Below are 25,869 nucleotides of genomic sequence, written 5' to 3'. Positions count from 1 at the left end.
TGTGAGCGCGCGCAACCTGGGTGAAAATCTTAAGTTCGGAGAAGAGCTTAAGTGGTTCGGGTGTATCGAACATCCAGAGTAGTTGTCGACCAGAGTAAAGGGGGTCATGAGGTACCATTGATCGCCCGCAGGACCGAGATAGGGGGAACGCAAGAGTGAGTGTGTGGGTAACGGACGCAGGTCGAAAGTTACCATGTGCAAGTAACCTATCAGTTAAGGCGATTGTCTGGACGTACACGGAAAGACATTTCGTCAGTTAAGGTGACAATTACAGTTAGACTGTGGGCGTACAGTCAAGGGAAGTGATCGCTTGGTCGGAAGTAATCATTTTTCAGAGTATGAATGGGACGCATGCATGACCGGGAGACGAGCTGAGAAAGGAGGGGAACTGCTGCGAAGGGGAGACGAGTGACGTCAGCGAGAGCCGCGCTGTGATAGGCCGGTTGGTGTGAAGCCGCGCTGTGATAGGCCGGTTGGTGTGAAGCCGTGCTGTGATAGGCCGGTTGGTGTGAAGCCGCGCTGTGATAGGCCGGTTAGCGAGAACCGCGCTGGGATTGGTGGATTGTCATCAGGAAGTAAACGAATGCGGAGAAAATAGAAATTTTGTAGATTTTGAACATGAAGTGTTTTAAATGTTTGAGAGCGATCTTTAAGAGAAAAAGAAGAGAATCTTATTACGGGGAAGAGGCACCGCCAGAGGGTACACCAGCTCACTATATGGCAACGAATGTTGGGTTGCATACTATACTGTGGCTTGATACTTGGAGTAAGATTACAGAAGGGAATGAGGAACTGACTTTTCCGAAATACGGAACGTTTAGACTAGAAGTGTTGCATCAGCTGAAAGCAGTTATGTCCTCATTGAGACCTTTGCCTAGACCAACACAGTTTGAGGCCCTTAATGCGTGGATTAGGGCGGCGCACGGCAGGAATCAGAACAGACGCCAAGAAAGGGTAAGGCGATCAGTAAGGGCAGTGCAAGATGCCAAATGGGATGCGGAAGCCAAGAAATGGAGGGTACAGACGATTGAAGTGGATAAGTTGTACCCAGTGAGAGAGGTTACAGGAGAAAAGAGACCCATAGAAGAGGATGACGAGAGCGAGTCGGAGGATGGCCTAATAAATAGGTTGTTGATAGATAGACCGCCTCCGGACAATAGGGAGATAGAAGGTACTGAGCTCCCAAGGGAAGATAGGGTTGACATAGAAGGTAATAGGCCACTCCCTATAACGAATTGGGTACCTACCAAAGGTGAGGAGACACCTCAACATAGTCCTGTAAAGAGAGTAGTCGGAAGGGTTGTGGTGCAGAAAATGCCAGCAACAGAGAGGGTTGAGTCTTATGGATTGCCAGATGCTCTTCAAGTACCCGTTACCATAGGTCCTATAGTGTCAATTTATCACCCAGAGAAAGGGAGAGAGGGAGAACAGGTACGGCTAGGCAGAGAAAGAGTTGAGATGGAAAGAAGGAATAACACGACAAATGCCTGGAGGCAATTGCCAGGACCGATAACGTGGAGCACCCCATTGGATTCAGCAGTGGATCCCGTAACAGAACAGGGGGGTCAGAGAGGACCGATGGACCTGAGGGGACCACGGCCGAAATCCTATAAAGAGTTGAGGGCTGACTTGAAGGAATGGGATAGGTCCACAGAAGCACCGAGCAACAGGTCAAGAGCAGAAGCTGAATGGGGAAGTCGAGGCAACGGGACAGTATCTCACTGCGGGGCTAGCGAAAGCAGTCAGGAGTGGGACGGTAAAAGTCAGGAGAGTAGAGGAGTTACACGTCATATTGACGGTGAAAATGGGCAGGAGCGAAAAGGTAGAAGTACGGAGTGTGGAGAGACGTCTCGTCTCATTCAAAGTGAAGGAGACCAAAGGACACAAGAGTACAGGGATAGGTTTAAGTGCACTCTCCACGCACCTGATGATAACATACAGCACTGGAATCGTGGGAACATGGGGAACCGCAAAGGATCTTGCCATGCGTCGAGTGATCAGAGATCACAGGCAAATTGCGAAGGCATGGGGAATAATGGAATGTCTTACCATGCACCTAGAGAAACCAGGCAGAATGGGAAATGTGGGACTATGGGAAATAGAGAAGTGTTTCACTATACACCCAGAGAGGATGGAACTGCATGGGACCTGGAGAGATGGGAGCATGGGAGGACTCCCCATAACACGCCTGAGCCCAGACGTAGGACTCAGAGCTGTAATGGGAGAGATGTAAATGGACTCTCTAGAGATAGCATACTGAAAGCTGTGATAAAAGCCAAAAGACTCGATGTGACCAGCTTAAAATCTGACCTGGACGAGATAATAGATGGTGCGTTGCCTTTAGAAAGGATTGACATGTACGAACAAGATGAGCTGCTGTTTATAGCAAAGGATATTACTCGAAAGGCAAGAGCAACTCATGAGAAACTGTCTGAACTGGCAGACAAGTCTATGGTAGATTTGTCCAGGACAAAGGCATTGCAGGGTAACCATAGGTTGCATTATTCAGATCAGGACTTAGAAGAGAGGAGGACAACTGGATTAAAAACACACCTAAGGGAACTGATCACAGGAATAAGAGCATGGAGAGATCTGGACAAATGGGAAGAGAGGTGGTCCAAAAAGGGAACTGTTAGGCGGAGCGCGAATGTGATGTCTCCGGAGGGAAGGCTACTGCAGATGGAGGCATTCCCTTTGCGAGAAATAGCGAATGGGAGTTATGTACACGTGCCCTGGAGTAGGGGAGATTTGGCTGCATTTACCAACTCATTTCCGAAGTTAAGGGAAAGTCCCGTAGAGTGGTACAAGCAGGTAGAGAGGTTTGTCAAGATTTCAAAAGTATTGTGGATTGATTTGAACACCTTATTCGACATTGGGGTCCCAGGAGACTTGTGGATAGCATGCAAGGTTAGTGTCGAATGGCCAACTGCAGAACCAAAAAGGGATGCTCGTACTAATGTACCATCAGAAAGAGTAATGTTAAAATATGAAAAGGTGATGACATGGCTGAAGGAGAAGGTGCCACCACAAGATATAGGTTGGGTAAAAATAGACCGAACAAGACAGGAACGCAGGGAGACAGTTCATGAATTTTATGAGCGATTGCTGAAAACGTTCAAACAATACAGTGGATTAGATGTAATGGATCCCAAAGATATAGGACAGTTTGTATCGAAGTTCGTTTTGGGGTTGAGACCTGATATTTGTTTGATGATTCAGCAACATTTAATTTGTTGGCAAAACAAACCAGTGGATGAAATTTTGAGATACGCAAGGTATTGCAGTGATGAAATAGATTCCAAAGCAACGAAACTAAAGGAGAAACTGATGATGGTGCAGATGCAGTCGGCTGGAAAGGGTGGACAGCAGCAACAGGGAACAGGGACGATGGGACGGAAATCAAATAGTCAGAATAAGGACAACGAGGAAAACCCGAGACCTAGAATAGACGTCGCTACATTGAAAGAAACGACAAAGTGTCACCAGTGTCACCAGGTGGGACATTGGAAACGCGAGTGTCCCTATAACCCTGAAAACGGAGAACTAGAAGTAGAGGAAGAGGAAGTTCAAGAAGTTCCTGTTCAAGGGGTGACAGTGCCCAAGAGTAAGGTGGCCAAAGGGGGGACTTCGGCTCCACGAGCTCAGTTCCCGCAGCCACCAAAGATTACGACAGGGGGAAAGATCTATAGACAAATGCCTCTTTTTATAGACGAAGAAGAGTGTTACTACGTTGATCCATTGATGGGACGACGTGTAAGTAGAGAGGAGGACTGTACCCTCGGGGCAGTTCTAGAGGTGGATCAAAGAGGACCGTTTGTTGAGGCTGAAGTGGCAGGGTGTCCTACAACATTCTTAGTAGATACCGGAGCTACTCGATGAACTTTGAGATCGGCAGTGGTTCCAGATCTACCAATGTCGGGGGAAACAATTCAAGTGGTAGGAGTCGCAAATAGGAGAATGACTAACCCTTTGACGGAACCAGTGCTAGTGAGAATAGGAAACTACACCGATGCACATCAGTTTGTAGTATGTGATTCTAGTCCTGTGTGTCTGTTAGGAAGAGACTTATTGTGCAAACTGAACTGCACAATATACTGCACACCTCAGGGAGTGGAGGTACAGACTACAGACGAGGATGCTACCTTTAAAGTTGCAAATTCGAGAGTATGCGTAGAACTGTATCCTACCCTGACTGTGGAGGAGCTTCCTTGGGACTTACGAGATACAGTGTCATCAGAGGTATGGGATTATACTGGAGAAGAGATAGGATTGATCAAAGGAGTAGAACCAGTGAAGATCATGGTAAAACCAAATGTTGAATATCCAAGAACGCCTCAATACAAATTGACCCCGGAGACGATTGCAGGAATAAAACCCGTAATCGACTCTATGATTCAACAGGGAATACTGAAGGAAATCGTGGGTAGTCCATGCAACTCCCCGATTATGGGTTTGCAGAAACCTAGTGGGAAATTTAGAATAGTACAAGATCTTCGAAGGATTAATAACATAGTTGTTTCATGTTGTCCAGTGGTACCGAATCCATCAGTGATATTGTTTCAGATACCATTCCAAGCTGAGTGGTTCACAGTGATAGATCTTTGTCAGGCTTTCTTCTCAATTCCATTAGATGAGGAGAGCCAGTTTCTTTTCGCTTTTAAGCTGGAAAATCGTGTCCTAACATGGTGTCGTATCCCACAGGGGTATACAGAAAGCCCATCAATTTTCAACCAGCTATTGAAGAAACATCTTGAAAGTCTAGTACTGCCACAGAACTCGGTTCTGGTCCAGTACATAGACGACCTACTTGTTGCGTCAGGAACGGAAGAAGCTTGTAAGATAGATACCATCGCCTTGCTGAACCATTTAGCTGAAAATGGGCATAAGGTATCTCCGAGCAAATTGCAGTACTGACAGTACTTGGGTCACCGGATAGAAAAAGGAAAGCGCAAGGTGTCACCAGATAGGATAGAGGCGATAATGAAGATGAACTCGCCTACGACACAGAGAGAAGTCAGGATGTTCCGAGGAATGGTTGGTTATTGCCGACAGTGGATAGCTAACTTTTCCCTGAAAGCAAAACCCTTACAAAAACTGACGCACAAGGAGGTGAGTGATCCGGTACCATGGGACAAGGATTGTTTGATGTCGTTCCTACAGCTGAGAGAGGACTTGTGCCGTGCTCCAGCTTTGGGGATGCCTGATTACGAAAAACCATTTTCACTTTACTGCTGCGAAAGAGAGGGTTGTGCTTTGTCAGTTTTAGTACAAACTCATGGAAATGCCCGTAGACCAGTTGCATACTTTTCGGCTACTTTAGATCCGGTAGCCGCAGCGTTGCCCGGATGTCTCAAATCCGTTGCTGCAACAGGTGTCAGCATTGAAAGGTGTGAAAATATAGTAATGGGACACCAATTAGTGGTGTATGTACCTCATTCTGTAGAACTGTTAATGACCAGGACCAAGACACAGCACTTAACCAATAATAGGCTCACGCGCTACGAGCAAGTTATTCTTGCTGCACAGAACGTGACCCTTAAGAGGTGCTCTGTTTTGAATCCTGCTACATTGATGCCACTTCCTAATGATATAGAAGGCGAAGAATGTGAAGATCACGATTGCCTTGATGTGACTGAACTATGCACCAAGCCAAGACCAGATATTGTGGATGAGCCGTTGACTGACCCTGATGAAATTTTCTTTGTTGATGGCTCATGTTTAAGAGACGATACTGGTCGGTTGAGAGCAGCTTATGCTGTTTGCACCATTACTGGAGTTGTGGAAGCCGCTTGCCTGGAAGGAGTACACTCCGCTCAGGTAGCCGAAATCATTGCATTGACACGTGCCTGTTTAGCAGGTAGCAAAATTAGAGTCACCATTTATACCGATAGCCAATATGGTTTTGGTGTAGTTCATGATTTTGGGCAATTGTGGTCTCAGAGAGGTTACATGACCTCCTCTGGTTCGCCTATTCGAAATGGGGAATTTGTGCGACTGTTGTTAGAAGCATTACAAGGTCCAGCAGCAATTGCGATCGTTAAATGTGTAGCCCACACCAAAAATACAGATTTTGTGTCGCAAGGTAATCGATATGCAGACGAAGTTGCTCGATATTGTGCGGAGCAAGGATATTCTTTCACGGAAGTGGAAGTAGGTGGGACTCAGGAAAAGACAGAGTTAAACATGATGCTAGAAACAGTTGATACTTGGGAGGATTTAAAAGACATGCAAGAGAACGCACCTGATTCTGAGAAAAAGGCATGGGAAACAGCAGGTTGTGTGAAAAGTGAAATGGATTTGTGGGTTTCAGCAGATGGAAGGGCAGTATTACCTGATGAATTAGTGAGTCCGATGGCACGACAGATACATGGTCCAGTACACTTAGGAAGAGATGCCATGCTGAGGTTATTTAGGCAGACTTGGTATAATCCAAAGTTTAGGATTGCAGCAGAAGCAGTGTGTCAAAGATGTGTCACATGTCAGCAATTGAACGTAGAGAAAAGAACACCAGTTACAATGAGTCACATTGTGAGGTCTGGGGGGCCTTTCAACCGAATGCAATTAGATTTTTATTGAGATGCCAAAAATCAACCGCCTCAGATATGTTCTGGTGGTTGTATGCATATTTTCCAGATGGGTCGAAGCATACCCTACACGCAGGTGCGATACACTCACAGTAGCAAAGTTGTTGCTTAGAGAGTTGATCCCGCGCTTTGGGGTGCCGACCTCCTTGGAATCAGACAGAGGAACTCATTTCAACAGTGAAGTTGTGAAGATGCTTTGCTCTGCATTAAACATTGATCAGAAGTTGCACTGTAGCTATCGACCAGAGGCTTCAGGTATCGTGGAGCAGATAAACGGAACTCTAAAGTCCCGAATAGCCAAAGTATGTTCATCGACGTCCTTAAGATGGCCTGATGCTCTGCCCTTGGTACTCATGAGTATGCGTAGCACACCAGACAGGAGGACAGGTCTCTCTCCACATGAGGTTTTAATGGGGAGGGCAATGAGACTTCCGTCTGTTCCAACTACAGCTTTGTTGAATATTACAGATGACCTGATCCTGGATTACTGCAAGGGACTTTCTGATGTCATTCATTCTGTGTCTCTTCAGGTGCAGGCTGCTGAAGTTCCATCTTCAAGAGACCTATGTCACGACTTGTGCCCTGGTGATTGGGTGCTTGTGAAAAAACACGTCCGGAAGAACTGCCTAGACGTGCGCTGGAAGGGGCACTACCAAATAATCCTGACAACGAATACTGCTGTAAAGTGTGGAGGGCTGCCAAACTGGATTCATGCTTCCCATACTCGAAGAGTTCCAGCACCCTTAGAAGAAACAGCTCCTCTCACAGATGAAAATCCAGCTGTGGACGGCGAACCACTAGAGGGGATCAGTCAAGCTGTGGGGGTATTGAAAGAAGTTGGGAGTGCTACAGATCAAGCAGAAGAAAGACAGGACGACAGTGAAACTGAAGTTGCCACCGAAGGAGAAAGTTGCTGTGAATATGGCTCAGACACAGATCAAGACAAAAGTGATCAAGAACCGAGTGTGAGGACAAGAAATAGGAGAACAAGGCATGGAGAAGCTAGTTGGCCTGAAAGAAAGAAGAGGCCGAGCTTGAAGCCAACTCCAGAGAGAACTCTTGCTCCTATATCTGAAGACTCGGATTTGGTCGAAGGTGCACAAAGACAGGAACAGGAAGGTCCGAGAAGATCGAGGAGGGTGCGAGTGCCCTGCAGAAGATACGCTACTCCTGAGTGGACCTACCTAGCAGCAGATGTCCAGAGCACGGAGATCCGGGAGGGTGAGGGAAGTGACAGTGACCAGTACTGACCCAATCATAACATTGGAAGTAGTGCTGTTGGTACCAGGAGTGGAGGTTGAAGGGTTGCTGACACTCACTGTCCCCAATCCTCCTTATCTGAGCAGGATAAGAGAACTGGTTTTAAACAGAATAGAATTTCCGACTTTTTGTTCAACGATGCCAACACTCGAGGAGATCATTCTTCGTTTAGAAATATTAGAATACGTGATTAGAGCTGCTGGAACACGTATGATTCCAGATTGCTAAAGACTTTGTAAATAAACAGATTGAAAGATAACCTAGCGCCAAGAGGAAGAAGAAGAAATTTAGGTACTTCCCATTTAGTGGACGGAGAAGGGCTAGGGTTGTCTGTTGCTATAGAATTCAAAGACTGATCTTGCAGAAGGGATTATCAGCTTCCAGGTGTGGTTCAGAAAGGCTGAATAAGCAAAGAAAAGAGACTTTGTGTTGTGAAAGAAAATCAGAACTACACTGTCTTGAGATCATGAGGGCCGGCAACCCAAACCGCAAGACAAAATGCATAGTAGGCACACTTTTAGTGGGAGTAATTTTTCTTATAGTTTTAGTAGTTACTATATCATATGTAGTGGGACATGAAAATGAAGAGAAGGCAACAAAGGAAGCAAAAATTGTATCGATACAGAAACCTACTACTGCTGGTCAAAGGGGGGACAATACAGAGAAAGATAAAGCTTTACTAGCAGCAGAGACTCGTAGGTTGCATGTGGTTGAATCACAGGGAAATTTCAAATCAAATGCATATGCTAAATTTCTTTATGAATATATTGATGCTATGGAGGCAAAGGATTGCTATGTGTGCATGCAATTGCCAGCCTCTGTAGACGAAGGTATTAGATATCATCATCTTCCATTGACTTATGGAATCACATGTAGTTTGTTGCTTAGTATATTTTATGAACGTTATGGTTTTGAGTATTATTTTTCAAATTTTTATGCTGTTTTACCAGAAGTTCCAAACTACAAGCACATGAACAAGTGGGATTATTATAAGAGTGAAGATAGATTAAAGAAATTTTTAATTCCTTGGAAAACGTTGGATACTTCACATGCCCGAAGAAATAATTTGACTTTTAAAGTGTCAGAAATTGAGAAAAGGTTTATAGGACAGGTGGATGATCAGTATAGGAGACAGAAGATCTTAAAGGCTTCAGGCCAATGGAAAACAGATTGTACCGAGGAAGAAAGGTCACACAAAAGAAAGGGTAGTAATGGTCCAATAGCTTTAGATCGAGAGCAAAAAGGGAAACTGTGTATATATAGGGGTAAAACCTATTATGAGAATGTGTTTGTGGGAGAAATAAATTGTGAACATGCTTTCCAATTAGAATATTATACAAAGGATTTCTTGAAGGGAATGCAGGTGATCCCGAATGTATATTTTGTTTGTGGAAGAAATGCATACGTGAAACTACCGGATAATTGGTATGGATCATGTTATTTAGCAATTGTCTTCCCCAAAATATACCATGCTAAGGATCTAGAAATTATAGAGGGAGGAACTCAAGCTAGAGGAAGAAAGGATGTAAGCTATGAGGCGGTAGTGGGAGACGTATTTGGTGCTATGTTTCCTCTTTTAGGGATAGTACTGAATGATGTCAAGATTAGAAGATTGATATGTAAAAATGTATGTATGTGGGTGCTGCACTCTACTTTGCTGAATTTAAAGGCGTTTAATCAAAGACGTGTGCTACCTTTGATTGGTGCCTGCTACACCATGTACAACTATGTATTAGGCCTGACAACTAACTGGCTGCCAGGACTCTAGGGTGCACAACATGAAATGAGCGTACTCTTAATTCATTTGAACTTATTTGTTTATATTTCAACCATTAAATGCATTGGGTTAACATTATGTAACTGTTCTTTTTGAGTTTGTAAACCTTATTGATTTGCTCATTATAAATTATGTTTGATGATGATGAACATGTTTATGAAATGCATATATATAAAATATGAAAAATAATGGTTGAAATATAAACAAATAAGTTCAAATGAATTAAGAGTACGCTCATTTCATGTTGTGCACCCTAGAGTCCTGGCAGCCAGTTAGTTGTCAGGCGTAATACATAATAAGATTAGAAGATTGGCAACAGTTGTAGATAGGTTGTCCGCCGGTACTGCTAGATCATTAATGCTGGTGGAGGGAGAGATGCAATCGATAAGGGCAATGGTTCTTCAGAACCGACTTGCTCTAGACGTTCTGTTAGCCAAAGAGGGAGGAGTCTGTAAGGCTTTGAAGGTTCAGGAATGTTGTACTTACATTCCAGACAATTCAAACCCTCTAGAAAAGTATATATGGAACATCTCTGAAATTCATCATGAGATTGAGGATTTGACACAGGTAAATGTGTGGGAAAAAGTAGGTCATGGAATGGGTAAAGTTGGAGGTTGGTTTGCCAACCTAGGAAAGGGTTTCATTTGGTACATACTGAAACCTATCATCATAATAGTGATTTGTATAATCACCTTGTGGGGATTGGTGCGGCTGTACCAATGGTATAGATCAAATAGGTTGCAGAGATCCATGAGAGAGCAGGAGAGGAGATTAGCTGCGATGCAGGATAATCAGTACAGGAGTCTGAGGGCTCTAGAGATGATAAAACGAGAGAGTACTGCAACGAGTTCTGTTTGATTCTGTTCATACCTCAGGGATGGTGTTGTGATGGTGATGACTACTAAAAGTCATCAAAGGGGGGAACTGAGAGAGCGCAAATCGAGAAAAAATAGAAGTGCACCATATTTACAAGCACGTTGCATCAGTTTAGTAAAGATTACATAAGAGTGTCGAATTTATAGAGTGAAAATACATAAGAGTGTTTAATTAAAATAGAATGCATATATCAGTGTGAAAAGCTAATGTAGAAGTGTGTAGAGATGTTAGAATGATGTTGAAATCCCATGTTATGTGGCTGTTGTAGAGGAGAATGTAATACTGCTAAACGTAGAAATGTGTAGGCCACATGGCAGTTCACAGAGAATGAAAGGTGCTGTTACACTCTCACATGATATGGATTTTTAATGTTGTTGTAATTCAAAGTATTATTGATCATAGAACTGAAATATATGTTTTATAGAAGTGTTTCATATAACCATTGTGTTTAATAAGTTAGAATACTGTTTAGACTAAGAAATTAAAGGTTTACAGAGTGCACAGGCCCGTTTCATGTCATTCTAATAGGCCTGAATAGATAAGGTCATTTCTTTTGATCTGCATGTGTTAGTTAGAGGAAGGCCATGTTAAGCATAAATTGCGGAGCCTGCTCGAAGGTTTACGACTTAGAAGATACGGTGGAGGCCGGAATTTGGGGCCCACTGTACAAGTGTCTGTTTGCAGGTGCAAGGAGGTTCCAATCAAGAGAGTGATGAATAGAGTTTTGTTCAGGGAGCCAGGCACAGGCCTGGAGGAGGCTTCAGGAATTTCCTGGGGGGTACCGTCCTGCCGGAGAAGAGCCTGAGAAGCAAGGTCAACGCTAACGATGGGCCCAGAGGAGTATCAGCATGGAAAATGCCAGAATCGACACCACGTGAGGGGCTTCTCTAAAGGGCGTTTCTATTGTAAATGTGATTTTTGTATTAGGGACAGCACCCCTGGGTGGAGTTAGGGCAGATGGTCTGAGGAACCTAAGAGAGCGGATGGGTAGGCAGATAGGATAACTGCGAGACACCGATTCACAATGAAGACTAAGGGAAGTGAGTGATCTTCTTTGGAAGTCACCACGGCTGACACCTTTTTAGGTTAAGATTTTACTAAGTAGGGATGTCACTTAGTCTAGTGTAGGGACAGTCTAATCTGGATTTTCTTCCTTTCTGTAAATGACTCACAAGTTACAGCTTGTGTCTATTCTTGCAACTCTGATGATTTTTGAATTGGTTTTGGTGATATTCTTCTGCCGACTAAGAGCATTTAGAAAATTTATGTTTGTATTGATACCAGTATATCTTTTGAACCTTATTTTGAGATGTTTGTATCTCCAGTTAACTTTGGCTTTATAATAAACTTTTAAAACGTATTCGTAGTAAGTGGTTCTTTAGAGTGGTGAAAGTCCTTAACTGATTGACCTAGTAGTGGATTGCCTTTTACTCTATGACAGGTATCAACGGTTCAGTCGACCTGAGTTGGGATCTAGATCTATAGCAATAGACCAGAAATCCCGCCGTAACAGAAACACATGTGCTTCGATTAAAAGGATTCTAATTTGTTATCACTGCAAGCTGGGTAATGACCTTTTGATTCACTTCATCTGTTGAATACAAATGCAATTCACCTCGAACCGGAATACATCACATTGCACAGAAACACGAGTATTTTTAGTTTCACATATGCGTCATGCAAAGTAGGTAACAGGCCCCTGGGATCACGGTGATAAAAATGATCTTAAAAGTCCTGTGTGTTGTGGATTGGAAAGGCATATTTTCAGCGGGAAATTCGTATATATATTAAATTAACGTACCTAAATGTGAAGCCCCAAATTCGTTTTCTTCTTCTTTGACATCCTTTAAAAACTGAGGGTGACCTTGTCTGCACGTGTACGATTCCTGTACAATTTCTCACTGTCTTCCAGAGCTTACGCCATCAATAGAGAGAGAGAGCGAGACAGAGAAAGAGAGAGCGAGAGAGAGAGAGAGACGGAGAGAGACAGGAAAATGGTTAGCAATTGCTTATGGCAACTTGCAAGCGCCAAACAGTCACATTTTGGACTATCTCATAATACAGTCAATGGGTGTAATGGTCAGATATGATGTAAGAGGACTGCATTTTGGGGAATTTGGTCGAGCAAGTGTATTTTGTACAGGCAAAGGCATCCCTGTTTAATCACCAGCATACTGATCCTTCATGGTGATGTTATGTTGGCAGCCAGGAGGCACACAGACACAGGCTAGGGTTATAGAAGGCGAACAAAATCCCCTAAAGAAAAAAGGTACTGGGAGCAGCATCTGTGGATCTCTCCGCGACTGAATGCCAACCACAACACAGTCTTGGGGATTGAAGGCATGGAGGCTGGTTTCTCAGGGTTCACATGCTGGTGTGTCACTTCCAGGTAACCGCCTAGAGCTCTCCATACAGGAACACGGAAACCCGGGAGTACGCAGTCCTTCTGCACTCACACACGCCAGAATCTCGGAGCTTTGGCTTCCCACTGAGTTAGTCCTCGCCCGACTCCAGAGGTTATTCATCACAAGATACGATCCTAGAACCGCAATACAGTGCGTTAAGACTTGGCATCCAGTGACCTACTAATCGAAGATTGCTTTACCCAGCAACTTTCTGAACGCTGCCCGTTACTGCAATTTAGGGACAGTGTGGAAGTCACTTCTAGGCACATTCTTTACCGCGGTCACGGGCCCGGCTGGGTCGGAACTATCACCAGCTAAGCGACCTCCTAGTTTTAATACAGCCACTTAGAGCCCTGAGGATTCGCAAATGCGATAAAACACGTGTCGGCTGGCTGTTTTTCACAATAAAGGACTCCATCGGACTACTCCCCCACTGGAGATTCCTACGAATTTTCTGTCGCTTTGTTTCTTTGCACTTTGTTTTCTTATTGTCACACATTGTGTTATCTACTATTTGTGAGTGCATAGGGTACCCTCGTAACCGCCTAGAGCTGTAGCAGGTGAGCTGTGTTCAAAATGCTCCATCATTGCTCACTTTGCCACTGGATTCAAGCTAGCCTGCCTGGTGACGGCTGTAATGCCAGAAACCGGTCCCATGATGCTTGTTTCCGGTCCAGGGAAGACTTGGCTTTGGCAGTTTGGGCTGGACTACTCCCATGAGGCAGAGGGTCAAACTGATTTGCATATGGCCATGTCGGAGCTGGGGTGGTGGAGTGAGCTAAAGAATGGTGATGGAATAAACCCAGATCAGTTGACTGGGGGTGAGTGTTTGATTTGCTCAAACGCTCCGTCCATCATCCCCTTTTGTATCGCTTTGTTCGCCCTGAGTTGGCAGGGTATGCTCAGACGTGAGTCCCTTGCTCACTTTGCCACTGGATTCAAGCTAGCCTGGCTGATAACGGATGTAATGCCAGAAACTGGTCCCAGGGTGCTTGTTTCCGGTCCAGGGAAGACATGGCTTTGGCAGTTCGGGCTGGACTGTTCCCATGAGGCACAGGGTCAGACTGATTTGCATATGGTCATGTCTGAACTAGGGTGGCAGAGTGAGCTAAAGAATGGTGATGGATTAAACCCAGATCAGTTGACTGGGGGTGAGTGTTTGATTTGCTCAATCGCTCCGTCCATCATCCCCTTTTGCATCGCTTTGTTCGCCCTAAGTTGGCAGGGTATGCTCAAACGTGAGTCCCTTGCTCACTTTGCCACTGGATTCAAGCTAGCCTGGCTGATGGTGGCTGTAATGCCAGAAACCAGTCCTAGGATGCTTGTTTCCGGTTCAGGGAAGACATGGCTTTGGCAGTTTGGGCTGGACTGTTCCCATGAGGCACAGGGTCAGACTGATTTGCATATGGCCATGTCTGAACTGGGGTGGCAGATTGAGCTAAAGAATGGTGATGGATTAAACCCAGATCAGTTGACTGGGGGTGAGTGTTTGATTTGCTTAAACGCTCAGTCCATCATCCCCTTTTGTATCGCTTTGTTCGCCCTAAGTTGGCAGGGTATGCCCAGATGTAAGTCCCTTGCTCACTTTGCCACTGGTTTCAAGCTAGCCTGGCTGATGACGGCTGTAATGCCAGAAACCGGTCCCAGGATGCTTGTTTCCGGTCGAGGGAAGACATGGCTTTGGCAGTTCGGGCTGGACTGTTCCCATGAGGCACAGGGTCAGACTGATTTGTATATGGCCATGTCTGAACTGGGGTGGTGGAGTGAGCTAAAGAATGGTGATGGATTAAACCCAGATCAGTTGACTGGGGTGAGTGTTTGATTTGCTCAAACGCTCCGTTCATCATCCCCTTTTGTATCCCATCATTGCTGTGAAACATGTCTTGTTAATTAGAGGCTGGGAGTTGCTGTTGTGTAGAGAAGATGACTATGTTAAATTAGTGTACCGGGTCCCAGTTGTGCATTGCAGCTGGCTGCCAAAATGCTCTTCCTCTAATCCATTTTTAGAACATGCCGTTTACAGGAGTGCCAATCTGCATGCGCAAGGAACTTGTCACATAGCCACACAAAAGTTTGTCAGGTACAGCATTTGTGGAGCTCTCCAGTGCAAGAGGGCATGTGAGAAGATTAGCTGCAATTAATGTCATATGACACAAACTTGGTGACCCAGAGTTATTTTTGTGTGTGGGTCACATGTTGACTCATCAATGCCACCCACTTCCCACGGGTGGCGGCATCCAGGCTCAATGTGCCGCACTGCATTGTTCATGTGTAGCAAATGTGAGGTACCCGAGAGTATAAGGAATGCCACCATGCATGACAGCCCTTAACCAAAATGCTCATCCTCTGCACCTTTTAATAAAAACTGTTAATCTTATAAACGGCATTACCTGTATACAAGCCTCTCCTCACTATAATCCATCTGTATGCAACTTGCTAGAAAGTGTAACTGGAACTGCAATTCAATCCGTGGGACAATGGAACTGTACAAACTGGAACGCCTGGTGAACTAAGTGGCAGGGGCCAGGCTGTGTCTAGAGGTGGGTAAACCAAGGCAGTCAACTAACATTATTTTTCTTGCATACTCTTCTCAGTATATTATGTCACAAAAAGAAAAATTACAAGGAAATAGAATTTTTCAATACAGGGTTACTGGATTATTTTGAAAGCTAATGCATCAGGACTGTTGGAAATCTGTCCCTCTGTGGCTGCAACACTCTGTAAACATGTCTGTAGGCCTACCATTGTAGCTTGAATGTGCAGTTTTAAAACTGCTAATTTGACTTTTCAAAATAGCCCATTTTGACAGGCCTAAACCTGACTTTAAAAAATTAATAGATGGAGGAGCCAAGATGGCGATCGGAACGGTCGCATAAACGCCTCGCTCCGTGATCCCTTCCTCCCCGCCACCTATCCTGTCTTTAATCCTGTTCGGGGCGTTCCGATTTCGGTTACTACGGAAGAGCCTTCACTTACCGTCTGTTTCCGGGGCTCCGGCGTGCAGTGGTCTCTGAGTTCTGCCCTTGTTGTCTTGCCGGCCTTCCCGGCCCTGGCGCCGGGGCCTCGAGTGCAGTGCCTGCCCGGAGGTGTTCGGAGTGCCGACGGTCCGGAACCGGTGGAGAGACCCGATGGTGGGAGCCTGAGAGTCGCGAGCCGGTGGCACTGGAGCGGACCCACCCCCGATAGCGGGCCGCCCCACATGCCCGATTGCTTGCCGGACCGGAGAGAGAAGCCGCGTTGTCCGGCACTCCTCGGGTGAGACGCCCACTCCTGTTGATTGTCCCGCCTGGGATCCGGTGCAGGGCTCCCCGAGAGTTGTGGGGAGCACACCTGTTCTTCTGGTGACTCTCCTTTCTCCGCCAGGCGCCGTCCGCCGCGGATCGGCTGTGTGTCTTGGGGCCTCCGGCGCTTGTGGTGGACTTGGAGGCGGGCGAGACAATGGCGGCGGGCGATTTGTTCAAGATGGCGGATGGCCCCTCGGAGTGTCTTCCTCCTGGAGACAGGGACGTTGCTGCATTTGCTCTCCCCGGACCTCGTTTGCTTTGGGCGGCCCCTACACGAAGTGATGTCTCGCTTGCCCTGGCTGCTCTGCGGATTGACCTGTCCTTGAAATGCCGGGCCTTGAAGTTGCGGATCGCCGCCATGGTTGCCCCGCCATTTTGTGACGCTGTGTCGTCTCCCCGAGTTGGTATTGTTGAGACTCCTCCAGCTGCTGTGCTGGGATCTACAGATGGGTGTTCGATTCTATGGAATCAAGTGGACCCGGTGCCGATGCTGCAGTGTTTCCTACATCCTGATTTCTTTGCTTCGTGCTGGACAGCCCAGATTTTGTGCTTGGCCACATGGATATTTGGTGTACTTTTGCATTCTGACTGCTGCCGAGTTTTCCTGGTTGCTTCTTGGTGGCCGGGACGGTGTTCCGCAAAGATTCCACTTGCTTTCCCTGACTGGTATGACCCCACTATAACGTACTGTTTCTTGGCCGTGCCGGGGTCTGGCAGTTCTGCTCCTCGTAGAAGTGGACAGGGGTGATTGTGCCTGGGTGCCTGCGGGACTTTCGTTTTGTTAATGGCATCTCCGGGCCTCGTTATTTGAACAGTTCCTGTTTCCATCCTCTGTGTAGGCTTTTCCCAGTATCCTCTTTGACCTCGATTATTGATCCTTTGTTGCGGGTGGGGAGGTGTTCTGTATTTCGATCGCCGGCTCCTCTCCTCTCTCTCTCCTTTTTCCTCTTCTTCTCTCTTTTTCACCTTTTTCTTTCTCCGTTATTTCTCCCTTTCTCTTTCTTCTATATTTCGGGTGACTCTGGGGCGACAGGCACGCTGTTTAGTGGGGTAGGCCATGGCCATTACAGTGATGTAGGGTGGGGGGGGTGTTTGTTATTTTAGCTTGTTTTGTTCTATGGTCTCTTTTTGCTTCCTTTCCAGGGGGTGGGCTATGTCCCTTTGTTCTTTCTCCTTCGATTCGCAAGTGTCTGCACTTTCTCCTTTTTCGGGGCGGGTGGGCTGTCTATGTGGCGTCCTATTCAATTGTCTGCTATGGCTTGTCCTTTATTTTTGACCCTTTGATGGGCATGGGATGTCGTTGGGCCTTGCCCTACTATGGTTACCTGATTGCGTGGGGGGCTATATCCCTCCCGTCCCCCCCCCTTTTTTCTGTGTATGTTGCATGACGCCCTGGTAGATATGGCTACTGCCTCCTCTATAAAGCATAAAATGGAACCTTTCTTATCCTGGCGCTTACTGTGTAGCGACTTTATTCCACGTCTATACTGTATTCATTTTGCCGTACACATTGATGTTGCTCCTTTTTGGCTCTCCTGATTTTGCGGCCGGCCCCTGTGGTTGTAGGCCTGCACTTGTACTGATACGCGTATTTCAATAAAGGTTTTAAAAAATAAAAAAAATTAAAAAAAATTAATAGATTACCCCTAAGTAGGCCTTATTACCCATAATGCGGAGTGCATGAAATTTAGAAGTATAGCATGTAAAGGTTTATGCTAAACATGTCCTTACAGTTAAAAATGCTCTAAAAGCTATTTTCACTGTAGCACGGTTGGCTGTTCTTTAGGAAAGCATTGGGGTACAATATTAAGTTTAATAAATGTTATCTTCAGCTAGGAATGAGCTACAAATATCAGTTTAGGACTTATTGAAACATTTATCACAAGCAGAATTCACGGGTAAATTTAAATAATAATATATATTTTGGAAAGGTGAAAGGTGAATAATCACAGTATTTACACACAGCACACTTGAGAAAGTAAAAACATATGATGCCTGATGTCCAAATCTTTACGTTTCATCAAACATATGCCGTGGACAGACTGGTACCAAAGAAGTTTGGAGACTTGCGATGCAGAGTTCTACATCATCGTCGAGGGGCTTGCAATACAAAGGCCTGCCTTGAGGATGCGTCATACTGCAGCGGTTCTGAGGAGGCTGCAGTCTGCACTGTGATTTCCTGTGTCAGGGATTCATTACGCAGTGGTTCCAATTTGGTGTTTCATGAGGTGATGCTTTGCCCTGCGTTGGCTCTGCTGGGACAACAGCTGGGCTGGCAGAACGCCTTCATGCCCACTTTCAAGAGTCCACGGTTGGGGTGGCACAACTTGGAGAGACAGGACTCACAGCTGGCGGAGCCAGGCTCTGGGTTCAGGGTTGTTGGAGACTGGTCTGTCCCCAAGGCTCTGATCAGGAGGTCAGCCACCTAGATCCTTGAGTCACTCTGTTGCACCTGGGTTAAAAGTTCAAAATGCCGGTCCAGTCCACCTCACTCAAGCAGGATTGCAGCAGGGCAGCACAGCAAGGTAGCAGAGTGGCAGTCCTTCTTGCAGCAAAGCAGCACAGCAGTATTTTTCACATATCTACATGAGTATTGAAGAGTTGGGTGAGAGGGTCGATTATTTATACCTGGTTCCCACTATGAAGTGCGAGAAGGAAGGTTCTGAAGGTTTCCACGCACTGAAGGTGTCAGGCATCCCCTTCCTCCATGTCCTGGCCCAGCTTGTCTGAGGACACAAAATACTAGTGAAAACCCCTTTGTGTGTGTGTTCAGGTAGATCCTTTGTGATGTGCAAACGTGGTAGGTGACAGCTCCTTCCCCTTGTTAAGTCAGAGTGGCGTGTCCTGACAACACCTAGCCTCCCTTGGTCTTATTGACTGAAAGCAATGCACAAAGTCCAACTGCTAGCTACACCTATTTATGTGACCCAGGATACAGGCTGCAGGCACTAAATGGTTGGGAGACGAAACTGCCAGCTTTCTAAAAGTAACATTTTCACCTACCTGCTCTCAATTGAAAGTCATCAAATATTAAATGTAAAAGGTTAACCCAAAGTTATCCTATGGGACAGGTAGCCCTTGCAGTGGTGAAAAACGAATTTCAGAGTTTTTTACTACCAGAACATGTAAAACTTGAAAGTACATGTCCAGCTTTTTATATACACCGCAGCCTGCTCTCTGGACTGTTCAAGGCTTACCCTATGGGTGACTTATATGTGTTAAAACGGTGGGTTTGGGCCTAACAAAAGGTCAAAATGACAGTTTAAAACTGCACACACATGCAGAGATAGCAGGCATGAGACATTTTACAGGGCCACTTAGTGATGGCACAATCAGTGCTGCAGGCCCACTAGTAGCATTTAACTTACAGTACCTGGGTAAACAGTTTACCACTTTACTAGGGACGTACAAGTAAATTAAATGTGCCAATTGGATATAAGCGAGTTCTACCATGCTTAGGGATTTAGGGAAGAGAGCACAAGAACTTTAGCACTTGTTAGCAAAAATAGAGGGGTGAAGGCAAACGGTTTGGGGAAAGACCACCTAGTGCTGACAGGTTTAACAGCCATGTTGGAATAGCAATTTAACACACAACTACAGTGTGCAGTTGGCCGGTTTGCGACATATTTTAAAAGGCTACTTTAATGTGTGGCGCATTAGGTGCTGCAGCCCACTAGATCTGTGACTGGGGGTGAGGGTCTGAGAAGTTTCAGCACCCCGTCCATTATCTCCTTATTCACGTTACCACTGGATTCGAGCTAGCCTGGCTGATGAGGGGTGTTACCCCGAAACCGGTCTTAGGATGCTTGTTTCCGGTACAGGGAAGACATGGCTTGGCAGTTTGGTCTGGACTGTTCCCATGAGTCACAGGGTCAAGACTGATTTGCATATGGCTAGGTCTGAACTGGGGTGGCGAAGTGAGCTAAAGAATGATGATGGATTCAACCTAGATCTGTGACTGTGGGTGAGTGTCTGAGAAGATTCAGCAATCCGTCCATCAACTCCTTGTGTATTCCTTGGCAGCCCACTAGTAGCATTTAATGTACAAGCCCTGGACACATGTATTACTATTTACTAGAAAGTTGTAAGTAAATTAATGTACAAACCAGGTGTTACACAACTTTACCATATTTAAGAAGGGACAGCACAAACACTTTACCACTGGTTGGCAGGATAAATCGCACATAATCTTGAAAGCCCACATAAACGGGTTCACTAAGGGAAGGCAAACATCTGGGATGATCCTGCAGAGAGGGCTTGGTCCAACACTTGCACATATCAACGTGCCCTTGCCTCTCTCCTTCACCCAAACAGTTGATGAGGAACACAGTAACACAGGGGTGCCGGTACTATTGGTGCAGCCAATGAATACAGTGGAGGACGGCGGCCAAGTCTGCCCTCCACCAGCTGATGTTATTTATCTCAGAGGCTGTCTGTTCTGATTTTTTATTTTTTTTAAAGTGCATGCTAGGGGATCTGCGTGTTCAGGTGTATGGATACAGAAGGAGTAGAAGACAGGGGAACAATATAGAAGAGAGGGGAACGGGATAAAAGACAAGGAGAGGGAAAGAACAGGGAGGAGGGCAAGATAAGGTGACAGCATGGGAGAAGGAAATAAGGTAGAGTGAAAAAAAGAAAGGAGATAAAGATGAAGAAAGTCGGCAAGGGAAAAGAAAGAGAAAGGAACCTGAACTAAAGAGAGCAGGAAGGAATGAGAGACAGAACATGAAGAAGAGAGAAACTAAGGAAGGGGATAGAGAGGAGAGCATTACATGGGTGAAGGGGATAAGAAGAGAGCAGGGTGGAGATAGTGAGGCAAGAAGGAAAGGGGAGTAGAATGAGGAACATGAATACCTGTATATTACATTAGTGTAGAGGGTCAGTGGCACCGAGTCCAGATGTGTGATGGGCGCACTGCACCTCATTTATAGAAGAATGTTATTACTGGCTGTGGGTCTAGTTTAATTGGTGGCACTAGGGCCCATAACATCAGGTTGCGCCAGTAGAGGAACATTAAATAAATGCTGGGCATATTTACAATACTTTGTTATTCATGGAGGGTAGAGCAGCAGAGCAATGTAATCCCACACCTACCGCAGCTCGGTTGTTAATTAGGAGTCCTGCAAGCTGGGCACCACTGTCATAAACTGCTATGCTGGCATAAAATCCCTATACTGAGAAAACCAGAAACCGCTATGAATCAATCAGCCTCTTAATTTATCCAGAATTGTTTCCATCACTAGTGTTATTTTTTTATCTTAGTTGTGTAAATGAGTGTTTGTCTTTAAAAAAGAGTTCTTTTCAGCGTGGAAATTTCCACTTTTACAAAAAGGGTACTCAATTGTTTCCTCACGTTAGGATCAGGTAAAACGTCTCGCTTTTGCAACGGTAAACAGTAGTGCTTGCAAAAAATAGGGCAGTTCTGTTGCTTCCGTTTTTCGAATCATCAAACATGTTTTGGGATTGCTCTCTTTTCAGACCTTCCACCATCATCGGAAATACATCTTGTGTAATTATTCGTTAATTGTCATTATCATTATTTAACAATATATTAATGTATTCTGAATACCGGGTAAATGTTTGGAATCTTAACCTCAGTAGAAGCATTTAACAACAGAATGTAAAAATGAACTATAAAACTGTTTGCAATATCAGCTGAAAAAGACAGCTTGCTTAGGTGTGCGGAAAATGAACTGCAATCACTTTGACCAAGAGGTAAATGTGCGCTCACCCAGGTATTTTTCATTGCAGCCCAATATTTTGCTAGCACAATGATCATCGTCGGTCTTTCTGTCGTTGTCACAGTTATTGTTTTACAATATCATCACCATGATCCAGATGGAGGGAAAATGCCAAACTGGGTATGTTTTGATTATTTTGTAATGCTGAATAACCGCATGCATGTATTTATTTGTATACTTGCTATTTCCATTTACAAAGTTGATTATTGAAAATACGGGCATGTAAACAGAAACAGAATCATTTACGGGAGAAAATCAAAAACAACCAATTGCAAACCCAATTGGTTTGAATTGTAACTAAAAGTGCCTTGATACTTCCACCTATGCAGTATTCATCCATCGTGCATGCACCTAGTCACCCATGTTTGCATTCATGCACCTATTCATCCACCTATTGACTCAATCTTGAATTCACATACTCATCCATCCACAGTACTATTTACACAAACTCAGCAATCAATGGAGAGGCACTGTCAGTTATCAATCAGACTTATTGGAGTTGATGCTACTTTGTGAGAGGTGCAAGAGTGATTCCAGTACTGTGACTGCTAGTCTCTGAGAGGTGTGGGTGCAGCTGCCCATATTGTGACTACTAGTCTCTTGGAGGTATGAGTGTTCTCCCAGTAGTCTGTGACTGTTTGTTTGTAAGGTGAAAGAAGGTGATCCTCGTAGTAGGTTGTGACTACTAGTCTTTGAGGGGTATAAGAGTGCTGTCAGTAGGCTGAGATTGCTAATGTGTGAGTGATGTGACATTAATTGCATCTCCAGAAGTGAATTTCTAGTGGGGGCACACATTGGACCAGTGTGGCCATTTAGAAAGATCAATCGCAAATAGGGTATGTGTATGTGTGTGTGTATATATATATATCTATATATATATATATTCACTGAAAAAACCATAGGTAATAGACCATATATAGTTAGGAATTTGCATTTACAAAACCTTGAAAATTCACTGAAAAAATCATAGGTTAGAGACCATATATAGTTAGCTGGACATTTTATTGACATAAAACCAATGAAATTCCATATATAGTTAGTTGCACTAACTATATATCGCGCACCCGCAATCCACTGCTGAAGATGTCACATATTACATCATTCATGACATGGTCAGTGACATCACTGATGACATCACTGATGACATCTCAAATGACATCACTGATGACATCACTGATGACATCTCAAATGACATCACTGATGACATCATCTAGTGTCTGGGTGTTTTTGTAAAGTTTAAATATGTTTTACATATTGAAGAATGAGTGGATGTATGGAAGACTGAGTGTGTGTGTGGCTGGCTGGGAGGTGTGTGACTCTGTGCATATCAATGTGTACTTGTATCAGTGATTGTATAAGAGAGTAAGTATGTGTTAGTATATGTGTGAAAAGTATGGTGTTCTGTGTTTAACTGTATAGATGAGGAAATCGAAGTGTGATTGATTCTTCACAGGACTGACTAGGTGTATGAGTGCATATGATAGTGTTGTAATAATGAGTGACTGTATGTATGAGTGATTGTATGGGTGAATGAGTGAATGTGTGTGTAGACGTAGGAATCAGTGAGTGCGTATGTAGTAACTGGTATTGGTGTGTCATGATGTCATCAGTGATGTCATTTGAGATGTCATCAGTGATGTCATCAGTGATGTCATTTGAGATGTCATCAGTGATGTCATCAGTGATGTCACTGACCATGTCATGAATGATGTAATATGTGACATCATCAGCAGTGAATTGCGGGTGCGCGATATATAGTTAGTGCAACTAACTATATATGGAATTTCATTGGTTTTATGTCAATAAAATGTCCAGCTAACTATATATGGTCTCTAACCTATGGTTTTTTCAGTGAATTTTCAAGGTTTTGTAAATGCAAATTCCTAACTATATATGGTCTATAACCTGTGGTTTTTTCAGTGAATTTCATTGGTTTTTTAAAAGCTAATATCTATAGCTGTAAAATATATTCTTTATTACGTGACGTATCACGTAGCCACGTGAGACGCCTCATGACGCGTCGCATAACCATGACGTATCGGCTCTGCAGTGGAAACAAAACCCGTAACGTAAGCGTGCCGGAGCCCGCTTACAGATATATATATTTTTTTTAACCTTAATTAGACAAAATCCACACGTGCACATATCTTGAGGCCTTGCAAAGGCACATCAAACAAACAGTCCCTACAATTTTGCCAAGTTTGCTGGAAATCTATTCCCTTAATTTTTTTTTTACTGTTTCTCTTGGTTTTCCCCTTGTTACGCTTACCGGGACGCTACCCGGTACGCGAACCGGACGCTCCAAAAACACAAGATGGCGGACTCCCGTTACGCTGCCGGTTAGCTGCCCGGTTCGCGTACCGGGAAGCGCCTCTACCGCGAAAAATCGTGGGGGACTTTAATATCCCCCTCATCAATCCTAGGGGGTCAGGAGGGGTTTACCTTGCCCCCTTTCCTTCATTTCCCCCTTCTTTTTTCACCACATCTTGTCTCTCGAACCTACCGAGAGACAAGATGGCGGCCGCTCCGGACTGTTTACAATGTTGACAGCCACGCTGCCGGTTAGCTGCCCGGTTAGCTGCCCGGTGAGCTGCCCGGTGAGCTGCCCGGTTCGCGTACCGGGACGCGCCTCTACGGCGTAAAATCGCAAAAAATTTTTTATTCTTTGCCCCGCGGGGCACTTTAATATCCCCCTCATCAATCCTAGGGGGTCAGGAGTGGTCTACCTTGCCCCCTTTCCTTCATTTCCCCCTTCGTTTTTCACCACATCTTGTCTCTCGATCGTACCGAGAGACAAGATGGCGGCCGCTCCGGACTGTTTAGAATGTTGACAGACACCGGAGAGCCAATCAGCTTCGCTTCGCGAAGTTCCGTTACGCGTCAGGTACACGAACCGGGGCGCTAACCGGAGCGCTGTCACAGATATATATTTTTTTTAAACGTTAATTTCTCAAAATCCACTGGAGCACATATATTGAGACATAGCAAAGGCACGTCGGGCAAACCATATCTACAATTTTGCCAAGTTTCATGTAAATCTATTCAGCCGTTCGAGCTAAAAGTGAGTCCAACCTCCCTATGGAAAAATGAATGGGAAAAACGCGTTTTGGGACCCCCCTTTTTTCTCGGCCCCCCCTTGACAAAACCCCCCCCAAATTTTCAGGGGCTGCTCAGAAACACAATGTGCCATTTTCCTGAAAATTTCAGCCAATTCCGTCCACAAACGCCAAAGTTATTAGACATAGAATTTTCAGAAATCCCATAGAGAAAAAATCCTAACTATATATACCCACTGGCTATCGCCAGTAGGTAATATACATATATAAACATATATAATCTGCATATCTATATAAATATAAATGCATGCATACATATACATATATGCATACATATGCATGTTATTTACATGAAAGTTTTAAAAACACTAATAAAAGCAAAGCTAAAAAGCCACCTCATTACAAACAGAATGGCTTTAACTTAAACGAGGGCGAGATCTATTGCATTTTCAATGCTTGTTTACTTTGGTTCTATCAAGAAGGCATTCAGATGTGTCACACATTTGCCATAAATTCTGAATGTTAGCACTCTAGTTGCTCATTAGATCACTGTAGTAAAGCTAGTGCTCACCAGGGAAGTCTGCTGCTAATCATGGTTTGCAGCCATTTTCCCGCATTTTTTATCCCGCAGACTTTCAGTCCGCATACCATTATCCCGCAAGGTCATTGACCTCGCATACCATTATCCCGCATTTTTTCAAAACGCATGTGCATTTATCGCGCATGCCTTTAAAAAGAATTACGTTTTAAAGGCATGTATGGTAAATGCATTTGCGTTGTGAAAACCACGATGACGAGAGAGGTAAGTGGGTTTGTGTTAATTTTTTCGTGGGTTAGTGATTGTGTAGTGTAGTGTAGTGTTGTGTAGTGTAGTGTTGTGTTAGTG

General features: G+C 44.7%; 1 protein-coding gene across 1 annotated transcript in view; it reads left to right on the top strand.

Moving 5' to 3' along the window:
- Nucleotides 1-25,869, top strand: part of CHRNA7 (cholinergic receptor nicotinic alpha 7 subunit) — a 520,833-nt gene that overhangs the window by 472,244 nt on the left and 22,720 nt on the right. Inside the window, exon 9 of the mRNA XM_078684612.1 lies at nucleotides 21,938-22,047. Within this exon, the coding sequence (XP_078540738.1) occupies nucleotides 21,938-22,047 (110 nt within the window). The remainder of the gene's footprint in view (nucleotides 1-21,937; nucleotides 22,048-25,869) is intronic.

This window comes from Lissotriton helveticus, chromosome 3_2 (genome assembly GCF_964261635.1).
Source record: "Lissotriton helveticus chromosome 3_2, aLisHel1.1, whole genome shotgun sequence".
Taxonomy (NCBI): Eukaryota; Metazoa; Chordata; class Amphibia; order Caudata; family Salamandridae; genus Lissotriton; species Lissotriton helveticus.
This window is presented reverse-complemented; position numbering and strand designations above follow the sequence as displayed.